At 30.8% G+C, this 14,600-nt stretch overlaps 3 protein-coding genes across 7 annotated transcripts; all 3 read right to left on the reverse strand.

Moving 5' to 3' along the window:
- Window positions 1-853: 853 nt before the first annotated feature.
- LOC130955656 (serine carboxypeptidase-like 2) lies at window positions 854-4,468 on the reverse strand. Its single transcript, XM_057882575.1, has 14 exons — window positions 4,273-4,468; window positions 3,997-4,142; window positions 3,835-3,911; window positions 3,442-3,564; window positions 3,249-3,351; window positions 2,994-3,031; window positions 2,686-2,784; window positions 2,511-2,597; window positions 2,254-2,409; window positions 1,880-1,951; window positions 1,694-1,812; window positions 1,488-1,601; window positions 1,340-1,385; window positions 854-1,259 (listed from the first exon to the last, which is right to left on the reverse strand). The coding sequence occupies exons 1-14, from the start codon at window positions 4,443-4,445 to the stop codon at window positions 1,176-1,178; spliced, it is 1,437 nt and encodes a 478-aa protein (XP_057738558.1). The 5' UTR covers window positions 4,446-4,468; the 3' UTR covers window positions 854-1,175.
- A 2,530-nt stretch (window positions 4,469-6,998) lies between these two features.
- LOC130955651 (serine carboxypeptidase-like 18) lies at window positions 6,999-8,359 on the reverse strand. The gene is made up of 6 exons (XM_057882571.1): window positions 8,162-8,359; window positions 7,912-8,070; window positions 7,723-7,794; window positions 7,580-7,630; window positions 7,374-7,422; window positions 6,999-7,264 (listed from the first exon to the last, which is right to left on the reverse strand). Exons 1-6 carry the CDS (start codon window positions 8,273-8,275, stop codon window positions 7,242-7,244), a joined length of 468 nt encoding a protein of 155 aa, XP_057738554.1. The 5' UTR covers window positions 8,276-8,359; the 3' UTR covers window positions 6,999-7,241.
- A 38-nt stretch (window positions 8,360-8,397) lies between these two features.
- On the reverse strand, window positions 8,398-14,391 carry LOC130955649 (serine carboxypeptidase-like 13). 5 transcript variants are annotated; one of them, XM_057882566.1, is made up of 19 exons: window positions 14,186-14,382; window positions 13,939-14,084; window positions 13,077-13,153; window positions 12,831-12,953; window positions 12,587-12,689; window positions 12,454-12,491; window positions 12,182-12,280; window positions 11,997-12,083; window positions 11,735-11,896; window positions 11,574-11,645; window positions 11,368-11,486; window positions 10,925-11,038; window positions 10,760-10,805; window positions 10,616-10,674; window positions 9,432-9,577; window positions 9,108-9,184; window positions 8,851-8,957; window positions 8,679-8,716; window positions 8,398-8,443 (listed from the first exon to the last, which is right to left on the reverse strand). In XM_057882566.1, exons 1-17 carry the CDS (start codon window positions 14,356-14,358, stop codon window positions 8,880-8,882), a joined length of 1,719 nt encoding a protein of 572 aa, XP_057738549.1. In that variant the 5' UTR covers window positions 14,359-14,382; the 3' UTR covers window positions 8,398-8,443; window positions 8,679-8,716; window positions 8,851-8,879. The 5 variants fall into 5 exon arrangements, with proteins under 5 accessions (XP_057738549.1, XP_057738552.1, XP_057738551.1 ...); XM_057882569.1 differs by lacking the exons at window positions 8,398-8,443; window positions 8,679-8,716; window positions 8,851-8,957; window positions 9,108-9,184 and having other exon boundaries at window positions 9,502-9,577; window positions 10,565-10,674; window positions 14,186-14,391; XM_057882568.1 differs by lacking the exons at window positions 8,398-8,443; window positions 8,679-8,716; window positions 8,851-8,957; window positions 9,108-9,184; window positions 9,432-9,577 and having other exon boundaries at window positions 10,283-10,674; window positions 14,186-14,391.
- Window positions 14,392-14,600: the final 209 nt, after the last annotated feature.

Raw genomic sequence — 14,600 nt, forward strand, 5'->3', positions numbered from 1 at the left:
TAATATATTGAAAATTAATTCTATCGATCTATATATTATATGAATATATATATTAATTTATTTACTTAAGTAAAAGCTTTTGATAAAATATAAAACAAAGAATTAATTTTTTTTTATTTAATTTTGATAAATGAGTTAAATTTAAGAAAACTGATAAATAAATACAAAAATAATTTATTTATTGACACATCTGTCAATAATTCATTATATTAGATGATAAAATACATAAAAAAAATTCTATTATAACAAGGAAATTAGAAAACATCCACAACATAATATTTGGAAAAAAAAAGGCCAAAACTTCACAATATTTTTATTAGTTTATCTACAACAATGTAGAACAAGTGTATAACTAATACATAGACACAAAGTTTGGGAGTGAAATCAGAGGCCTAAAATTCAAAGAGCCAGATATAGCTAAGGTGTTTTAGAAGGGAATGCAGATTCTGATAGGGAGTGTAATATAAGACAAGTGATTGTGGATTTTGGAATGGATGTTCTTGGATGTGGAGTGTATTGGAGGTGGAAGAACTTGAACACTTGATGAGGGTGCTCTCAAGGGTGGGTATGAATCAAAAAGAGGTAGATAGAAATATTAGAATGATATGAAGCATGACAACAAGGGATCCTATTCAGTAAAGTCCTTCCTTCAAGTGGTTTATAAGTATGATATGATATATGACACCGTGGCAGATAGTATGACATCGATGAACTTTGTACTATTATAAAATTTAGTATGGATTTTAGTATTAGTTAAAAGAAATTATTCAATGTTCCACTTAAAAATACGAAATCTGCTTTGTTGAATATTCAAATGAAATGTAAACTCAATAGCCAATATAATATAAAATATATAAGGAAAAGTATGAGGAGCCAATGTAATATTTGTACAATGAAATGGAGATTTAGGAAGTATTAGAGATATAACCATTAGTGTTACATTTTTTCATCAGCTGAAGTTTTTGGGATGAGTGGTATCATAACATGGTATTAGAACTCTAGATTTAAAAGGTTATAAGTTCGATTTTTGGTGAACCCCAAAATCAGTTTAAGCTTATGGGGAATGTTCATTTTGTCAATGTCCTATTGGACAAATAGTTATCTTAAAATCTGCTCCTTGATATAACTTTTTTATTCCCTGTCACCTTTATAATTTGATCTTGTTTTGTTTATTCCTAGAAAGGTCTCTCAGAGATCCACCTACTATACATGTGAAAGCATTCTTGAGGCTTGTACTCTGGTGCTGTGTGCCCTCCACCCTGCAATCATATCCATCATTATAAAACAAATAAGTTATCTTATCACCATTTGTGTCCAAAAAGAGAGATCTAGGTCTTGCCTTGACAGTTGCAAATGTCATTGCATTGGAGTAAGTCCTTGTGTATCTGCTTAAGTGGGGAAAAAATAAAAACAAACAGTAAATGTAAAAGAGAAAAGAAAAGCATCAACTGCATAATAGAGCTTTCTAGAGTTAAAGGAATGAATACCCTGCAACTTGGCCATTAGTATACCATGGCCTCCAATCGTCTACAATGGAGTAGTTTAACGATCTTATCCATGCTTGAGTTGCCAAGAAAGGAACAACCATGTCATGATCCCCACTGTTATCAATACATCAAATTTATTTTCCATTGAAATCATAATAAAAGTTAATGATCAAGTCTCAAGTATGAAGCAAACAGAGAAAACTGACCTGTAAATCAAGGAACGATAGCCTTTTCTGCTGAGATTTACTTGATATGGAAAGTTGCTAGAGATATCATACTTGTAAGGCATATTTCTGGTGCAGCGTTTCCATTTCTTTTTAGTTCCCTGCAAGCTTTACTCTTAAGAACCATGCAAATGATCATTGGGAAATCAACTTCACATGAGTTTATACCTTCCGCACGTTAAGGGCATTGCGGACTTTGTCATCATTGGCCCAATAGGCACTAACGAGATATCCATAACTCTGGTGATAGAAACAGCACTCAAATTAAAACAAAAATAATCCCGCTACATTACCAAAAGCATTTCTGTCAACTTATGCCAACTCTTATTTATGACTGTGTTTAATGGGAGTGTCTTTGTGAATGTGTCTAATAAAAATACATTTATTATGACTGTGTCTAATGGAAGTGTCTTTATATATGTATTTTCTGAATGTGTCTCCTTATACATGTGTTTAAAATATAATAATTAATTATTGTTGGCAATAATTGGCGGATAGTATATTGGTACCTTATACTTTTCCAAACAAAAAAGGAAGGTTACCCGGCAATTCCTGGATGGTAATCTGAGATGAGTATCTTTGAACTTCCCATGATAGTTATCTGTTAGTGATCTCCTCCAAGAAGATTCCAATGGCTTCTGTGTGGCGAACTCGCACTTGGGCTCCAAAATGTTGGCTGTTGCAATACCTGATGTGATCTGCAGAATTGCTCTTCACTTTTCAGGCTATAAATCAAGATAATGAAATTTTGATAACAAAGATTATGGGGGCAATAAAATGAAAATTGATGGTTTCATACCTCATCAAAGGAGTTGAGATCTCTTGAACACAAAACATTTCTCATGTCTACATTTACATATTCTCCTTTACAATGTTTTTGCAGTGACTGTTTTCATTGAGTGAATTATAGAATCAGTTAGCATTTTTGAAACTAATTTTCAATGCCATTTTAAAAATAAAGTATTAAGAACTACCTTGTATAGTTCATCAGAAATGAGTCCCATCCCATGAGCAAATGGGATTACATAATTTTTTTGATTTCGATCTATTATAGGATTCCCCATCAGGTATCCCTAAAGAAAAGAACATTCATTACTTCTTGTTTGCATTAATCTTCTGTTCAAATTCTTTTCATGAATTTCTGCTTTACCTGTTTGATCATCAAAGCAAAAAAGTTGAAGATAATACATTTTAAATGGAGTTACTTGTTCATTTATATATCTTTTAAGTTGCATCTTAGGCTGTTTATTTCTAGAGACATAAGGGAATATGAAAATCAAACCTGCAGATTTATCCATGGTTGGAGGCCTCGTTCATTTGCTGCAAACAAGGAAATAGGAAATTTGTGGGATAGTTAAGCTGTCAACAACACATTGTATGTGAATTGGTGAAAACTCAGGTGCAAGTCGACTTCACATGAAGTTGATATCTGAGAGCAGATATCAACTTCATGTGAAGTCGACTTTACCTGAGTTTTCACCATCAAAACTCTTTAAAGTGAAACAACATTACCATACAATCTTTGTTGATCCAATACCTTTTGAAATTTCGTCAGCAATTATAGGAACATGCATACCAGAATATGAATCACCAGCAATGTAAACTTTGTTGTTGAGAAATTCTGGATGATCCATTATCCACTACAAAGATTTATACATGACATTATACTCATTAATATAACTGCAAACAAGGGAAACAATTCATGAAGCAATATAAAGTTGTGAGCATACCTTCCTCAAAAATTGATAGGCTTGATTGACTGACAAGGAATCGCTGCGTTGTGAAGCGAATTCCGTTGTAGCATATGAAAAGCCAGTATTAACAGGCAAATCTACAAATACAATGCTACTTACCTGCCACAAAAATTGCAATAACTTTCTTGAATAACATGAACAACCACCAATTAAATCAAAACACATTATACCTCCAAATTACCCACTTAAATCTTAATATTAGAATAACCATCTGCACACCTAGTAAAATGAACATCCGATATATCCATTGTTCACATTGTTTAGTATTTTCATTGTCTACCTATACTTTTTCTAAAACTATTAACTGTAAAACAAATAAATGCCAAAATTATATATTTCAGCCAATAGAATGTAGATAATTGTCTCTACCTTAGTCCATGAGTTTGGCTTATACACCAAACTAGGGAGGCCGCCATCATATTCATCAACTTGAAATGCAAGTGGTCCTGCAATGCATCATAAGAGAGACTATCTTAAGGACTAAAAGAATGAAAGATTAAGGTAGCAGTAATTGTGAATGATGCTTTCAACCTATTTCATAGACAAGGCCAGAAAAAGCAGAGCAGCCAGGACCACCAGTGAGCCAGAGCATGAGAGGATCCTCTCTTGGATTGTTCTCTGACTCAATGAAATAGTAGAAACTCTGAACATCATCATTTTCTCCTACTCCTATATACCTGATCAACACATATATATATTATTTAAATTATTCTCTATTCTCTTAACTTGATTTGCTCCCAATATTATGCATGCAAAGTTTTAGAATATTATTGAAATCTCAAAAGATAGCACATGAGTGTAACTGACCCAGTTTCAAGCAGAAAAGGAAGTGGTCCCTGGAATCCTGGAAGGTACTTAACAATGGTACCACAGTCTCCAAGTTGAGATGAAATCTGCAGTAGCAATAGAAGAATGGGAAGAAGGAATCCATGGCAAATGAAACGTGGATCAGTTAAACACGTTGAGGAAAATATTGACATGTTTAGTTGGCTCTCTTTTTTCTTTGAGGATGTGCATAATGTTACGTGGTCCCAATAAATAATAATGAAGTTGTGATACTCAGAACTCAAAGGGGTATCAAAGTAAATGCAACTTGAGCTTTCAAGGAGAAAAGAGTTATGTTATCCGTACTTTGGTGGTAGTTGGAATTTGTCGTATGACTCTATGACACGCAACATTAAAATATGATTATAAATTAAATGCTTTTTTTTTTGTCGATGTATTGGACAACCCTCAATACTAGGTTACACACTCACATACATCACACCCACACACACATGATATCCCCTTCTTTTGGTCAAGTTTGCACTTGATGAGATTTGAACTTGAGAGTTGAGACCTCTTAGTAAGAGGGGAAAATTTGTGCCACTTGAGCTAAAGCTTATTGGCAAATTTAATGCTTGTATAGTTAAAATTCAAAAATAAATCACTAAGGCCAGTTTGGATAACCAATTTAATTAAGCTCTTTTTGATAAAATAATTTAAATAATAAATGATTCTGTTAAAAGTAACTTATAAATAAGTTATTTTGTGTGTGTTTAGATTACAGTTTGCAAACAGAAGTTTGCATAAAATTGATTTTGCAAACTTGATTTTGGTCAAAAGTAGGTTTATGTTAAAGTGATTTATGTTTGGTAATTTTTGTATCAAAATGGATTATAGTAAAATAAATGTTGTTTGACTTATACCATTCTAAATCACTTTTAGATAAAAAATTACTAAAATGACATCAACTTAGATTTTTTTATATTATCCTATTGTTTTAATTTAGATATTTAAATAGATTTTATTAGTTAATTTTATAATAAAATTAATATTTAATTACTAAAATAAAAATAAACAAAATATATTTTTAAATAAAAATAAAAATTATATATTTTAGATATATATATTTAATTAAATATGTTACATTTTTTAAGTATTAAATGTTATTTTAGTATTTTTTTACATCGTACTCTTATTCTAATATTCTCAATAATCTTATTCTTAATATTAATTTGAAATCCAACGTTTATGATTTTATTATTATATATGATTAATTTTTTATTTAATTTATCTTTTTTAATGGAATCATAATCTATATTATAAAAAATTACACTAAAACATAGTATAGGAGAATTACAATTATAAAAGATAGTACTAAAAATAATAAAAAAAATTAAATATTTACTTTATAATGATCGAAACAAATCTAAAAGTTCTTAATGATCTTTTTATATAATATATTTTTAGTATTTTTAGTACTCTTTTTTCAGTATGTTATAATTTTTGTACTATTATTATTATTTACAGTTAATTTTTTTATTTAATTTACTTTACCTAATAGAATTAATAAATCATATTATAAAAAGATAATAACAAACATAATACACAAAAATCACGATTATAAAAGTATATAATGTCAAACAAATAGTTAAAAAAATAAAAAAAATAAATAATAAAAAAATAGAGCTCATATAAATAGAAATAACAATAATTTTATAAATAATACAATAACATATACAAAGGATAAAGTTGGTAAAAAGTAAATAAAAGGTTAGTATCTATGGCTAGAAGCCCGTTAAGAAAACGCAGAAGCTAAAAATAGTTGCTTCTTGTAAACGCTGGTTTTGGCAGCAGAATCACTTCTGCGTTCATGAGAAAAAAATTTGCCAAACCAAAAGTTAAAACTTTCAAGAAATTTAAACGTGCTTCTTCCCTTCAAATGGGTTTCCCAAACACACCCTTTGTGTTTGGATTTTTAACTTTAAAAGTGCTTATTTTATAGAAATATGATGAAAAGTAGAAGTATTATGAAAAAAGTTATTTTTTTAAACTTCTCTATAAGCTCCTAAATAACTTCTTAAAAAGTTGCAATTTGGTTTTGAAAATTGCGTCAGACATTAATACTACTACTTTTCATAAGTCAAAAGTTAAAAAAATTATTTCTAAAGTTTTCCAAATGGGCCCTAAATGTTTTCAGTTGAGTTGTCGTACACAACACTCAATGATACTCGTCCAACATGCGTGTCTGTTGTGTTTAATAATAAAATATAATTTTTTTGACATATTTAGACGCACTTAAATGTGTTTAATAATAAAATATAATTTTTTTGACATATTTAGACGCACTTAAATATGTTCACGTATCAGCGTGTCTAGTCTTATTCTTAACATATATTATTGAAATAAATTTAGATATAGTATATATTATTATTTATTAAAACAAAAAATATTTTAAATACTTGATATAATTAAATAAGACATTAAAAATAATTAAAAAAATTAATTTATATTTTAATTTCAATAAAATATCATTACAATTTATCTAAAAAATACTTTATATTTTATATGTATGTGTGTCCCGTGTCTTATCAGATTTTAAAATTTGCGTGTCGGCCTGTCCCTCGTCGTGTCCATGCATTATAACTAAGTATTAAAAATGTTATTTTTGATTGCAAAGGAATTCTTTACGTAGTTGTACAAGAAAAAAACTAGCACACTAGTTCAAAGACATGGCAATATGCCAATATGTTATATAGATGAATGTAGCATTCAATGAGATCTCAAGTCTCTTTTATTTACTCTTTTAGTCCACACCAAATATTAAGATCAGATGTGCATCTACAATACATATATTGAGAATACAGAGATGATTCAACTGTTTTATGGTATAGCTATGGAAAATGGATATACTATTTATTCCTATGCATGTGTTGTCAATTATTCTTTCTTCCTACAATGCCCTGTTAGAGATCCACCTACTGTACATGTCCAAGCATTCTTCAGGCTTGTATTCAGGAGCTGTGTGCCCTCCATCCTGCAATCCAAGGGGAAATATTAAAGATAAGTGTAAGGCCCCATACTTCACATCTTTGATAGATTCATTAAAATGAAGTGTGTGTGAGTGAGTGATAAGATAGACTTGCCTTGACAGTTGCAAATGTCATCATATTGGAGTAGGTTCTTGTGTATCTGCTTGAGAGTAAAAAAAAGAAGCATGATTTAAGTACATATATAGTTTAGCTAAATTTGAATAAGTTTGAATTAACTTTTCGGGAAGTTAAAAGTTCTTTTTAAAATAGTGCCAAATACGCTTACTGTGACTTTTCATAATTCAAAGACAAGCCCTTACTTTTTTGTTAAGTATATTGTAGGTGCAGCGTTGCCATTTCTTTTTTGTTCCCTGAAACACAAATGGAGACAAGTCCTTTCAAGTTATAGTTGTTATATTAACCATGAATTTCAGAAAAACTGTTTGATGTGTTTCAGTTATACCTTTTGTATGTTTAGAGCATTCTGTACTTTGTCATCATTGGCCCAATAACTACTAAGGAAGTATCCATAAGTCTGATTTTGGAAATGATGAGAACAAAAGTTAAGACAAAAAGAATTTGATAATAGCACAAATATATGGAAAAGAAGCATTAAGGAAACATTTCTTGTTCAACAAGGCATGTGGATTACCCGGCAGTTCAAGGGTGGTAATCCGAGACGAGTGTTGCTGACAAACTTCAAAGGATAGATTTCGGTTATAGATCGCCTCCAAGAAGCCTTCAATGGTTTAGGTGAACCAAACTCACATGAAGGTTCCAAAATATGTGCTGTATTGAGTCCTGATGTCATCTGCAGAAAAGCACAATGGTTTGTAACTAGAAATTGAATATAAAAAATTTTTAAAACATAGAAGAGACGATAACAATTGATGATTGAATACCTCATTAAAGGACTTGAGATCTCTTGAACATAATGCACTTCTAGTGTCTACTTTTATATATTCTCTTTCACAATTTGTTTGCAGTGACGGTTTCATTGAGTAAATTGCAGACATCACTTAGTGTTTGCATTTTATTTTTGCAATACCAATTTAAAGAAAAACTTTACAAGTGAACTTAACTACCTGGTATAGTTCATCAGAAATTAGTCCCATTCCATGAGCAAATGGGATTTGATAGTTTTTCTCAACTCGAGTTGTTGCAGCATTCCCCAGAAGGTACCCCTGAAGAAAAGGATTTCTCATGGTAAACTTAATTAATCACATAGAAGAATCATTTTATATATATATATATAGGAAATACATATTTTTTTTTTTAAGTTAGCCAACTCTAGAGATATCAAAATTCCACATGGAAGAAGCTCTTAAAGAAGTTCAAAAGCATTATTAAGATTGCTTTAGATTGTGGTGTATTTAAGACAACCTTTTAAAAAGTTTAAAAAATGATTAAAAATGAAACCTGAAGATTTATCCAAGGTTGGACTCCTTCTTCATTTTCTGTAAACAAGGCAATATGGAGTAGAATTAAACTGTGTCTAAGTTACTTTAGATCTAATTTATCACACACATGCATTACTCAAATAGTTGTCTATACTAGGCATTATGTTAACCATAAAGTTGTGGGGATATACCTTCCTAAGAAATTGATGAGTTTGGTTAACTAGCAATGAATCGCTTCGCGCTGTGACAGATTCTGATCTAGCATATGTGTTAAATCTACAAATATAATGCTACTTGTCTACAACAAAACAAAATTGCAATAATTAGCAGTGAATGACCATCAAAGATGTACAAAATTACTGAAAGAAAAATCTAAAAGGATTTGATAAAATAAACAAAATGAATGCCAAACTATATATTCAGCAAATAAAATGCAGATAATCCACACCTTTGTCCATGAGTATGGCCTATAGATCAAATTAGGCAAGCTCCCATTATATTCCTCATTTCGAAATCCAAGTGGTCCTAAAATGCAACACCTCAAATACATTATTGATCATTAAACACATAAACTCAGCTATGTCTTTATATGCAATCCTTGTCATAGTCTCATAGATATTACAATCTTCTCAGAAGATACTAAAGACTCGGATAGAAACAAATTTTCTTTTTGCCTCTTTCCTTCTTACACACCTAAACTTTGACTGAGACTATCCAAAAGAATAAAAGCATGAAAATTTCAGATAGGAGTGACGGTGTTAGTTAGTGTTACCAATTTCAAAGACAAGGCCAGAGAAAGCAGAGCATCCAGGACCACCGGTGAGCCACAACATGAGAGGATCCACCTTAGGATTGTTCTCTGACTCGATGAAATAGTAGAAAGCTTGCACATCTTCATTTTCACCCACTCCTATATACCTGATTAGAAATTACGAATTCTTTATGGGAAATGGATGCTCTCCATTTTTGTAACACTTACAGAGAATAAAGTGTGATCTCTCATCTTTAATTCTATAAGTAAGACTAAAATTAAATAAGAGAGAACAATGAAAGGTGAGATTAAATACTGGACACCATACAGTTTTTTTCACTGGAAAGGATCCATTCTCGTGTACCATTAAAAAAATAAAGGTGACAAATGTCAGTGGCCTATTGGTGGTGGGATCTTTGTGGTGGGATTTTTGGATAGATGCTGAAGTTGCTAGACGATCATGAAAACGGCTTTCTATTTCTTCTGTTTGTTGCATCATAGGGCAGAATTTATCAAAATAGACCAAAGAGATGACGTGATTGATGACTTTATGTTATGCCTATGATATATATATATATATATATATATATATATATATCAACTATATTACATATACAACAATTCTTCTCTCAATTAGGTTTTGATTTGATATAATTTCATAAATTTATTATGTTAATAGTTAATTAAGATTCCTAAGTACGTGTTAGAGTGTTACTTAACGTATCATATTAGTAAATTTTGACACTATCAATAAATAAAATGACGAAAAGACTAACATATTAAAATCTTTAAATAATGAATTTGATTAAAAAAGAATTCGGAGACCAATTTAAAGAACGAGTAATCTTTAAAGGACTAATTTGATCATCTAATCTGTGGAAAATAACAAAAAAAATAGTGTTTCATTTACGATTAAAAGACAAGTAGGAAGATGTACATTATTCTTCCATCAAAGTCAAGAGGGAGAATCCCACAAGGCATGCCATCCAGATTGCATGTCAAATTGTCAATGGCAACAGCATGTGATTACATAGTATAAAATTCTTTCCTTCTTTCTTTTATTTTTTGAAAATGATTAGAGTACCACAAAGAAGAACATGTATTAAATGAAATGAAATCTGCTCATTATTCAGCAGATTTTTATTTTCACATACACTTATAATACGTTTTTGGTGAAATCCTACAAAGGCCTCTTAGAGATCCACCTGCTATACATGGCAAAGCATTCTTCAGGCTTGAACTCTGGTGCTGTGTGGCCACCACCCTGCAAAGTTGTTAATGAATTCATACAATATACCAATAAAGGAGAATCTATATGACAACTTTGAATCACAATTCACAAGGCTTGCCTTCACAGTTGCAAATGTCATCATATTAGAGTAAGTCCTTGTGTATCTATACTTGGATAGAAAACCAAAAAGTACAAAACTTAATTAGCTTGTTTCATATGTAAATAAATACATACACCTTGGTAACTATATAGCAACATGATTAGGACTTAGTTGGGTGAATACCCTGCTACTTGTCCATTTGTTTGCCATTGTCTCCAGTCTTCTACAATGGAGTAGTTTAAGGATCTTATCCATGCTTGAGTTGACAAGAAAGGAACTGTCATGTCATGATCGCCACTGCACACAATATATTAGAATTGCAAGGGGTCTAATTCGACCTCCGAAGCTAGCTCAAGGAGCAAGGATTATCAGGCACTTTAAAGGCTATCTAGGGGTTATTTCTGTTAGAAACAAGAGACTGAGAGAATAATCTGAAAAGTGTATTATTGAATTGTGTTCTCAAGCTACAATATACAAGGGGTATTTATAGGTGTTAAATGAATCAAAGTAATAAAGACATGGAATCCTACAATTAATGTACAGATATACTATATAAATATAGACGATACTAATTGATCTAAATTGATTCTAATGATTCTCTAACAATTTCTAGGAAAAACACTGACCTGTATATCAGTGAACGATAGCCTTTTCGACTGAGATTCACATGATACTCAAAGCTGTTATAGATTTCCAGCTTGTGAGGTATGTTCCATGTACAGCGATGCCATTCGCCGATGCTTCCCTGCAGCTCATACAACCAGAAGCTTTAAATTATGGTTGGATTGATAACTATGTGACAAGAATTTGCTTCCAAATGTATCAGTTATACCTTTCTTATGTGGAGAGCATTGCGAACACTATCATCATTAGCCCAATAAGTGCAAAGGAAGTATGCATAACTCTATAATGATGAGGAAAGTTGATTAGTTAGTGTACAAAAAGTGTATGATGCATCAAATTATCATTTCACAAGTACATGGAAAAGGTTACACGGCAGCTTAATGGTGGCAATGTCAGGGGAGGAGCAAGGAAACTCCTGGAATACTTGTTCTCAGTTAGAGCTCTCCTCCCAGAAAATTTCTCCGGCTTAGGCGAAGTGATGTACTCGCATAACGGATCCAAAATTTGTGCTGAATTAAGTCCTTCAATAGCCTGTGAAAATGGAAGAGTGGTTTAACTTTGTAGAAGTGTTTAGGACTAAACTCTGCTGACAAAACTTGGATAGCAAGAAAACAATGGATGCAATGTGTACCTTGTTGAAGGAAGCAATGTCTCTTGAACATAACACATTTTCTGTGTCTATATTTATGTAGTCTCCTTTACAATTTGTTTGCAGTGACTGCTCATTAGACAAGTAATAGAGATATGTTAGCATCTACATTTTTTTTACTATAATGTTAAGGGAATAGCTGATGAGAAATTATATTTTTAAACTACATTGTATAGTTCATCAGAAATAAGTGCCATTCCATGAGCAAATGGGATTTTATAATTCTTTTCCGTTCGAGTTGTTACAGGATTTCCCAGCAGGTATCCCTGAAGGAAAGAACATACCACAATTAATCTTGAGTTTTGGTATTGAATAAACAATGTAGAATGTACAACCTCTTACCAATGTCCATTTTTATGAATCTAAAATTCCTTGGGATCATTGTAAAAAACAAAAGAAAGTTTACATTATTAAGATTGAATTTATTTAAAATACAAACCTGGAGATTAATCCATGGTTGGACCCCTTCTTCATTTCCTGAAAACATGAGAATTTGTGGGATAATACTACTTCTGCATATGCATGTTAATGGTTCTAATTTTGACTGCATAAACCATATACAAGTTTTTTACCTTGTGAAATTTCTTGAACAACTGCTGGGATAGGAATACCAGAATATGAATCACCACCAATGTAAATTTCATGTGATAGAAATTTTGGATGTTCAATCAGCCACTACAAACATTTAGCAACATTAAAGCTTAATAGACTAATTGATATAACTGCAAACAAAACTGAAGAAACAAAAAAAAAAGAAGGTAATGAGTGTGAAGTAAACTGTGAAAAGCTAAAACCAATAAAATCATTGGTAAATACCTTCCTAAGAAATTGATGAGTTTGATTAACCAGTAAGCAATCGCTTCGTTGAGCAGCAGAATCTGTTCTGGCATAAGAAAAGCCTGTAAAAACAGGCAAATCTACAAATATAATGTTGCTTACCTACCAAGAAAAATTGTTATAAATATTAGTGAAATAATGCAGATTGTAGAACTGCAGAGAATATTTGATGAAAACAGATTATTTCAAAAACTTTAGATTATATATGTTGATGCATGTTCACACCTTTGTCCAAGAGTGTGGCTTCAAATACAAATTAGGCAGACTCCCATTATATTCTTCATTTTTAAATGTAAGAGGACCTGCAATAATGGAAGGAAATATGGTTTATTAGCATATAGAATGACCAAGAAATTAAACTAGTCTATCAAACATTCAAGAATATGAATGATAAATTGAACTTATATTAATATGAATTAGAGTGAGACCCACGCGAAAAGGTAGATTATTTATATTATATAGTATATTTTAATAAATGTTATATTAAAAATATTTTAGAGAACATATTATAAATAAATTTTGAATTTATTTATTTTTAAAGAAGACATAGGTTATTATATTAGAGTTATACAAAACTGTATTTTCTTTTTTTTTTTCATTTTTCGATTTGTATTAATGGCTACACTTTGTCTTTTTTTTTGCGATTTTTTTGTTTGTAAATAATTAAAAAAATAAATAAATGAGAATGAAAAACATATAAAAATGTTATATTAAATTTAAGAAATTTTTGACAATTAGTATGAGAGATTAAGAAATGAAGAGTAGTAAGAGTCTTAATATATATAAGTTATAGAATTTGAATATTTGTAACTGAAATTTTTTATAATTATTATTATTATGACACTTTTAATGTATGTTTATTACATTTAATTAGTACTTGATGTTTCAATTGAATAATAATAGATAAGAGTTTTTTGTTTTAATTTTTTAAAACATTTTACTAAACAAGGATCGGTGGATTTTCATCTTTTGCTAAGTCATTAGAATTGCTGATAGTGACATCATTAACAAAGAAAAGATGACTTAAACTCATTGTGGAAAGAGTTGGTATCAGTTTTTATATATTAAGAATAGATGAGTTTATTACCAATTTCAAAGACAAGGCCAGAGAAAGCAGAGCAGCCAGGACCACCAGTGAGCCATAGCATGAGAGGATCCACCTTAGGATTGTTCTCTGACTCAATGAAATAGTAGAAACTCTGCACATCATCATTTTCACCCACCCCAATATATCTGATATCAAGTTTAATCATTTGTACATATGAAGATTCAAATTAATGCATCAAATAGAAAACCATAAAACAAGTTAGATGATCTAATAGTATAAAACTGACCCAGTTTCAAGCAGAAAAGGAAGGGGTCCTTGGAACCCTGGAAGATACTTAACTATGGTGCCACAGTTTGCAAGCTGAGATGAAAACTGAAGTACTAATAAAAGAAGGGGAAGTAGGAAGACACCATGAAATGTGAAATCAAATATCATATAACTAGTAAACGACCTTGCCATTTTTGATGGCCTCTCTCTTTTCTCTATGACCATTTCTATGGTTGTAACTTTATTATCTTATATTATATATTTTATATATTAAGGTTTTCTTGTTATGATCAAATGTATGTTCGGCCATAAATGTTTTTTGATACACAATCGACATGCACATAAAATAAACTACGTTCCTGTAACTTTTGTTTTACCTAGCCAAAATGTTATATATGTAATAGATTGCCATTGATGTTGATTTTTTGTTGTTA

The sequence above is a fragment of the Arachis stenosperma genome, chromosome 10 (assembly GCF_014773155.1).
Source record: "Arachis stenosperma cultivar V10309 chromosome 10, arast.V10309.gnm1.PFL2, whole genome shotgun sequence".
NCBI lineage: Eukaryota > Viridiplantae > Streptophyta > Magnoliopsida > Fabales > Fabaceae > Arachis > Arachis stenosperma.

Coding starts and splice junctions, on each gene's coding strand:
- LOC130955656 (XM_057882575.1), bottom strand. CDS start 4,445: ATGTCAATATTTTCCTCAACGTGTTTAACTGATCCACGTTTCATTTGC. Junction 3,912..3,996: donor TGGCCTTGTCTATGAAATAG/GTTGAAAGCATC, acceptor GATGCATTGCAG/GACCACTTGCATTTCAAGTT. Junction 3,565..3,834: donor AGCCAAACTCATGGACTAAG/GTAGAGACAATT, acceptor TTTTTGTGGCAG/GTAAGTAGCATTGTATTTGT.
- LOC130955651 (XM_057882571.1), bottom strand. CDS start 8,275: ATGTCTGCAATTTACTCAATGAAACCGTCACTGCAAACAAATTGTGAA. Junction 7,423..7,579: donor ACAATATACTTAACAAAAAA/GTAAGGGCTTGT, acceptor TTTACTCTCAAG/CAGATACACAAGAACCTACT. Junction 7,265..7,373: donor TGACATTTGCAACTGTCAAG/GCAAGTCTATCT, acceptor CTTGGATTGCAG/GATGGAGGGCACACAGCTCC.
- LOC130955649 (XM_057882566.1), bottom strand. CDS start 14,358: ATGGCAAGGTCGTTTACTAGTTATATGATATTTGATTTCACATTTCAT. Junction 10,675..10,759: donor TGACATTTGCAACTGTGAAG/GCAAGCCTTGTG, acceptor ACAACTTTGCAG/GGTGGTGGCCACACAGCACC. Junction 9,185..9,431: donor TGGCCTTGTCTTTGAAATTG/GTAACACTAACT, acceptor GTTGCATTTTAG/GACCACTTGGATTTCGAAAT.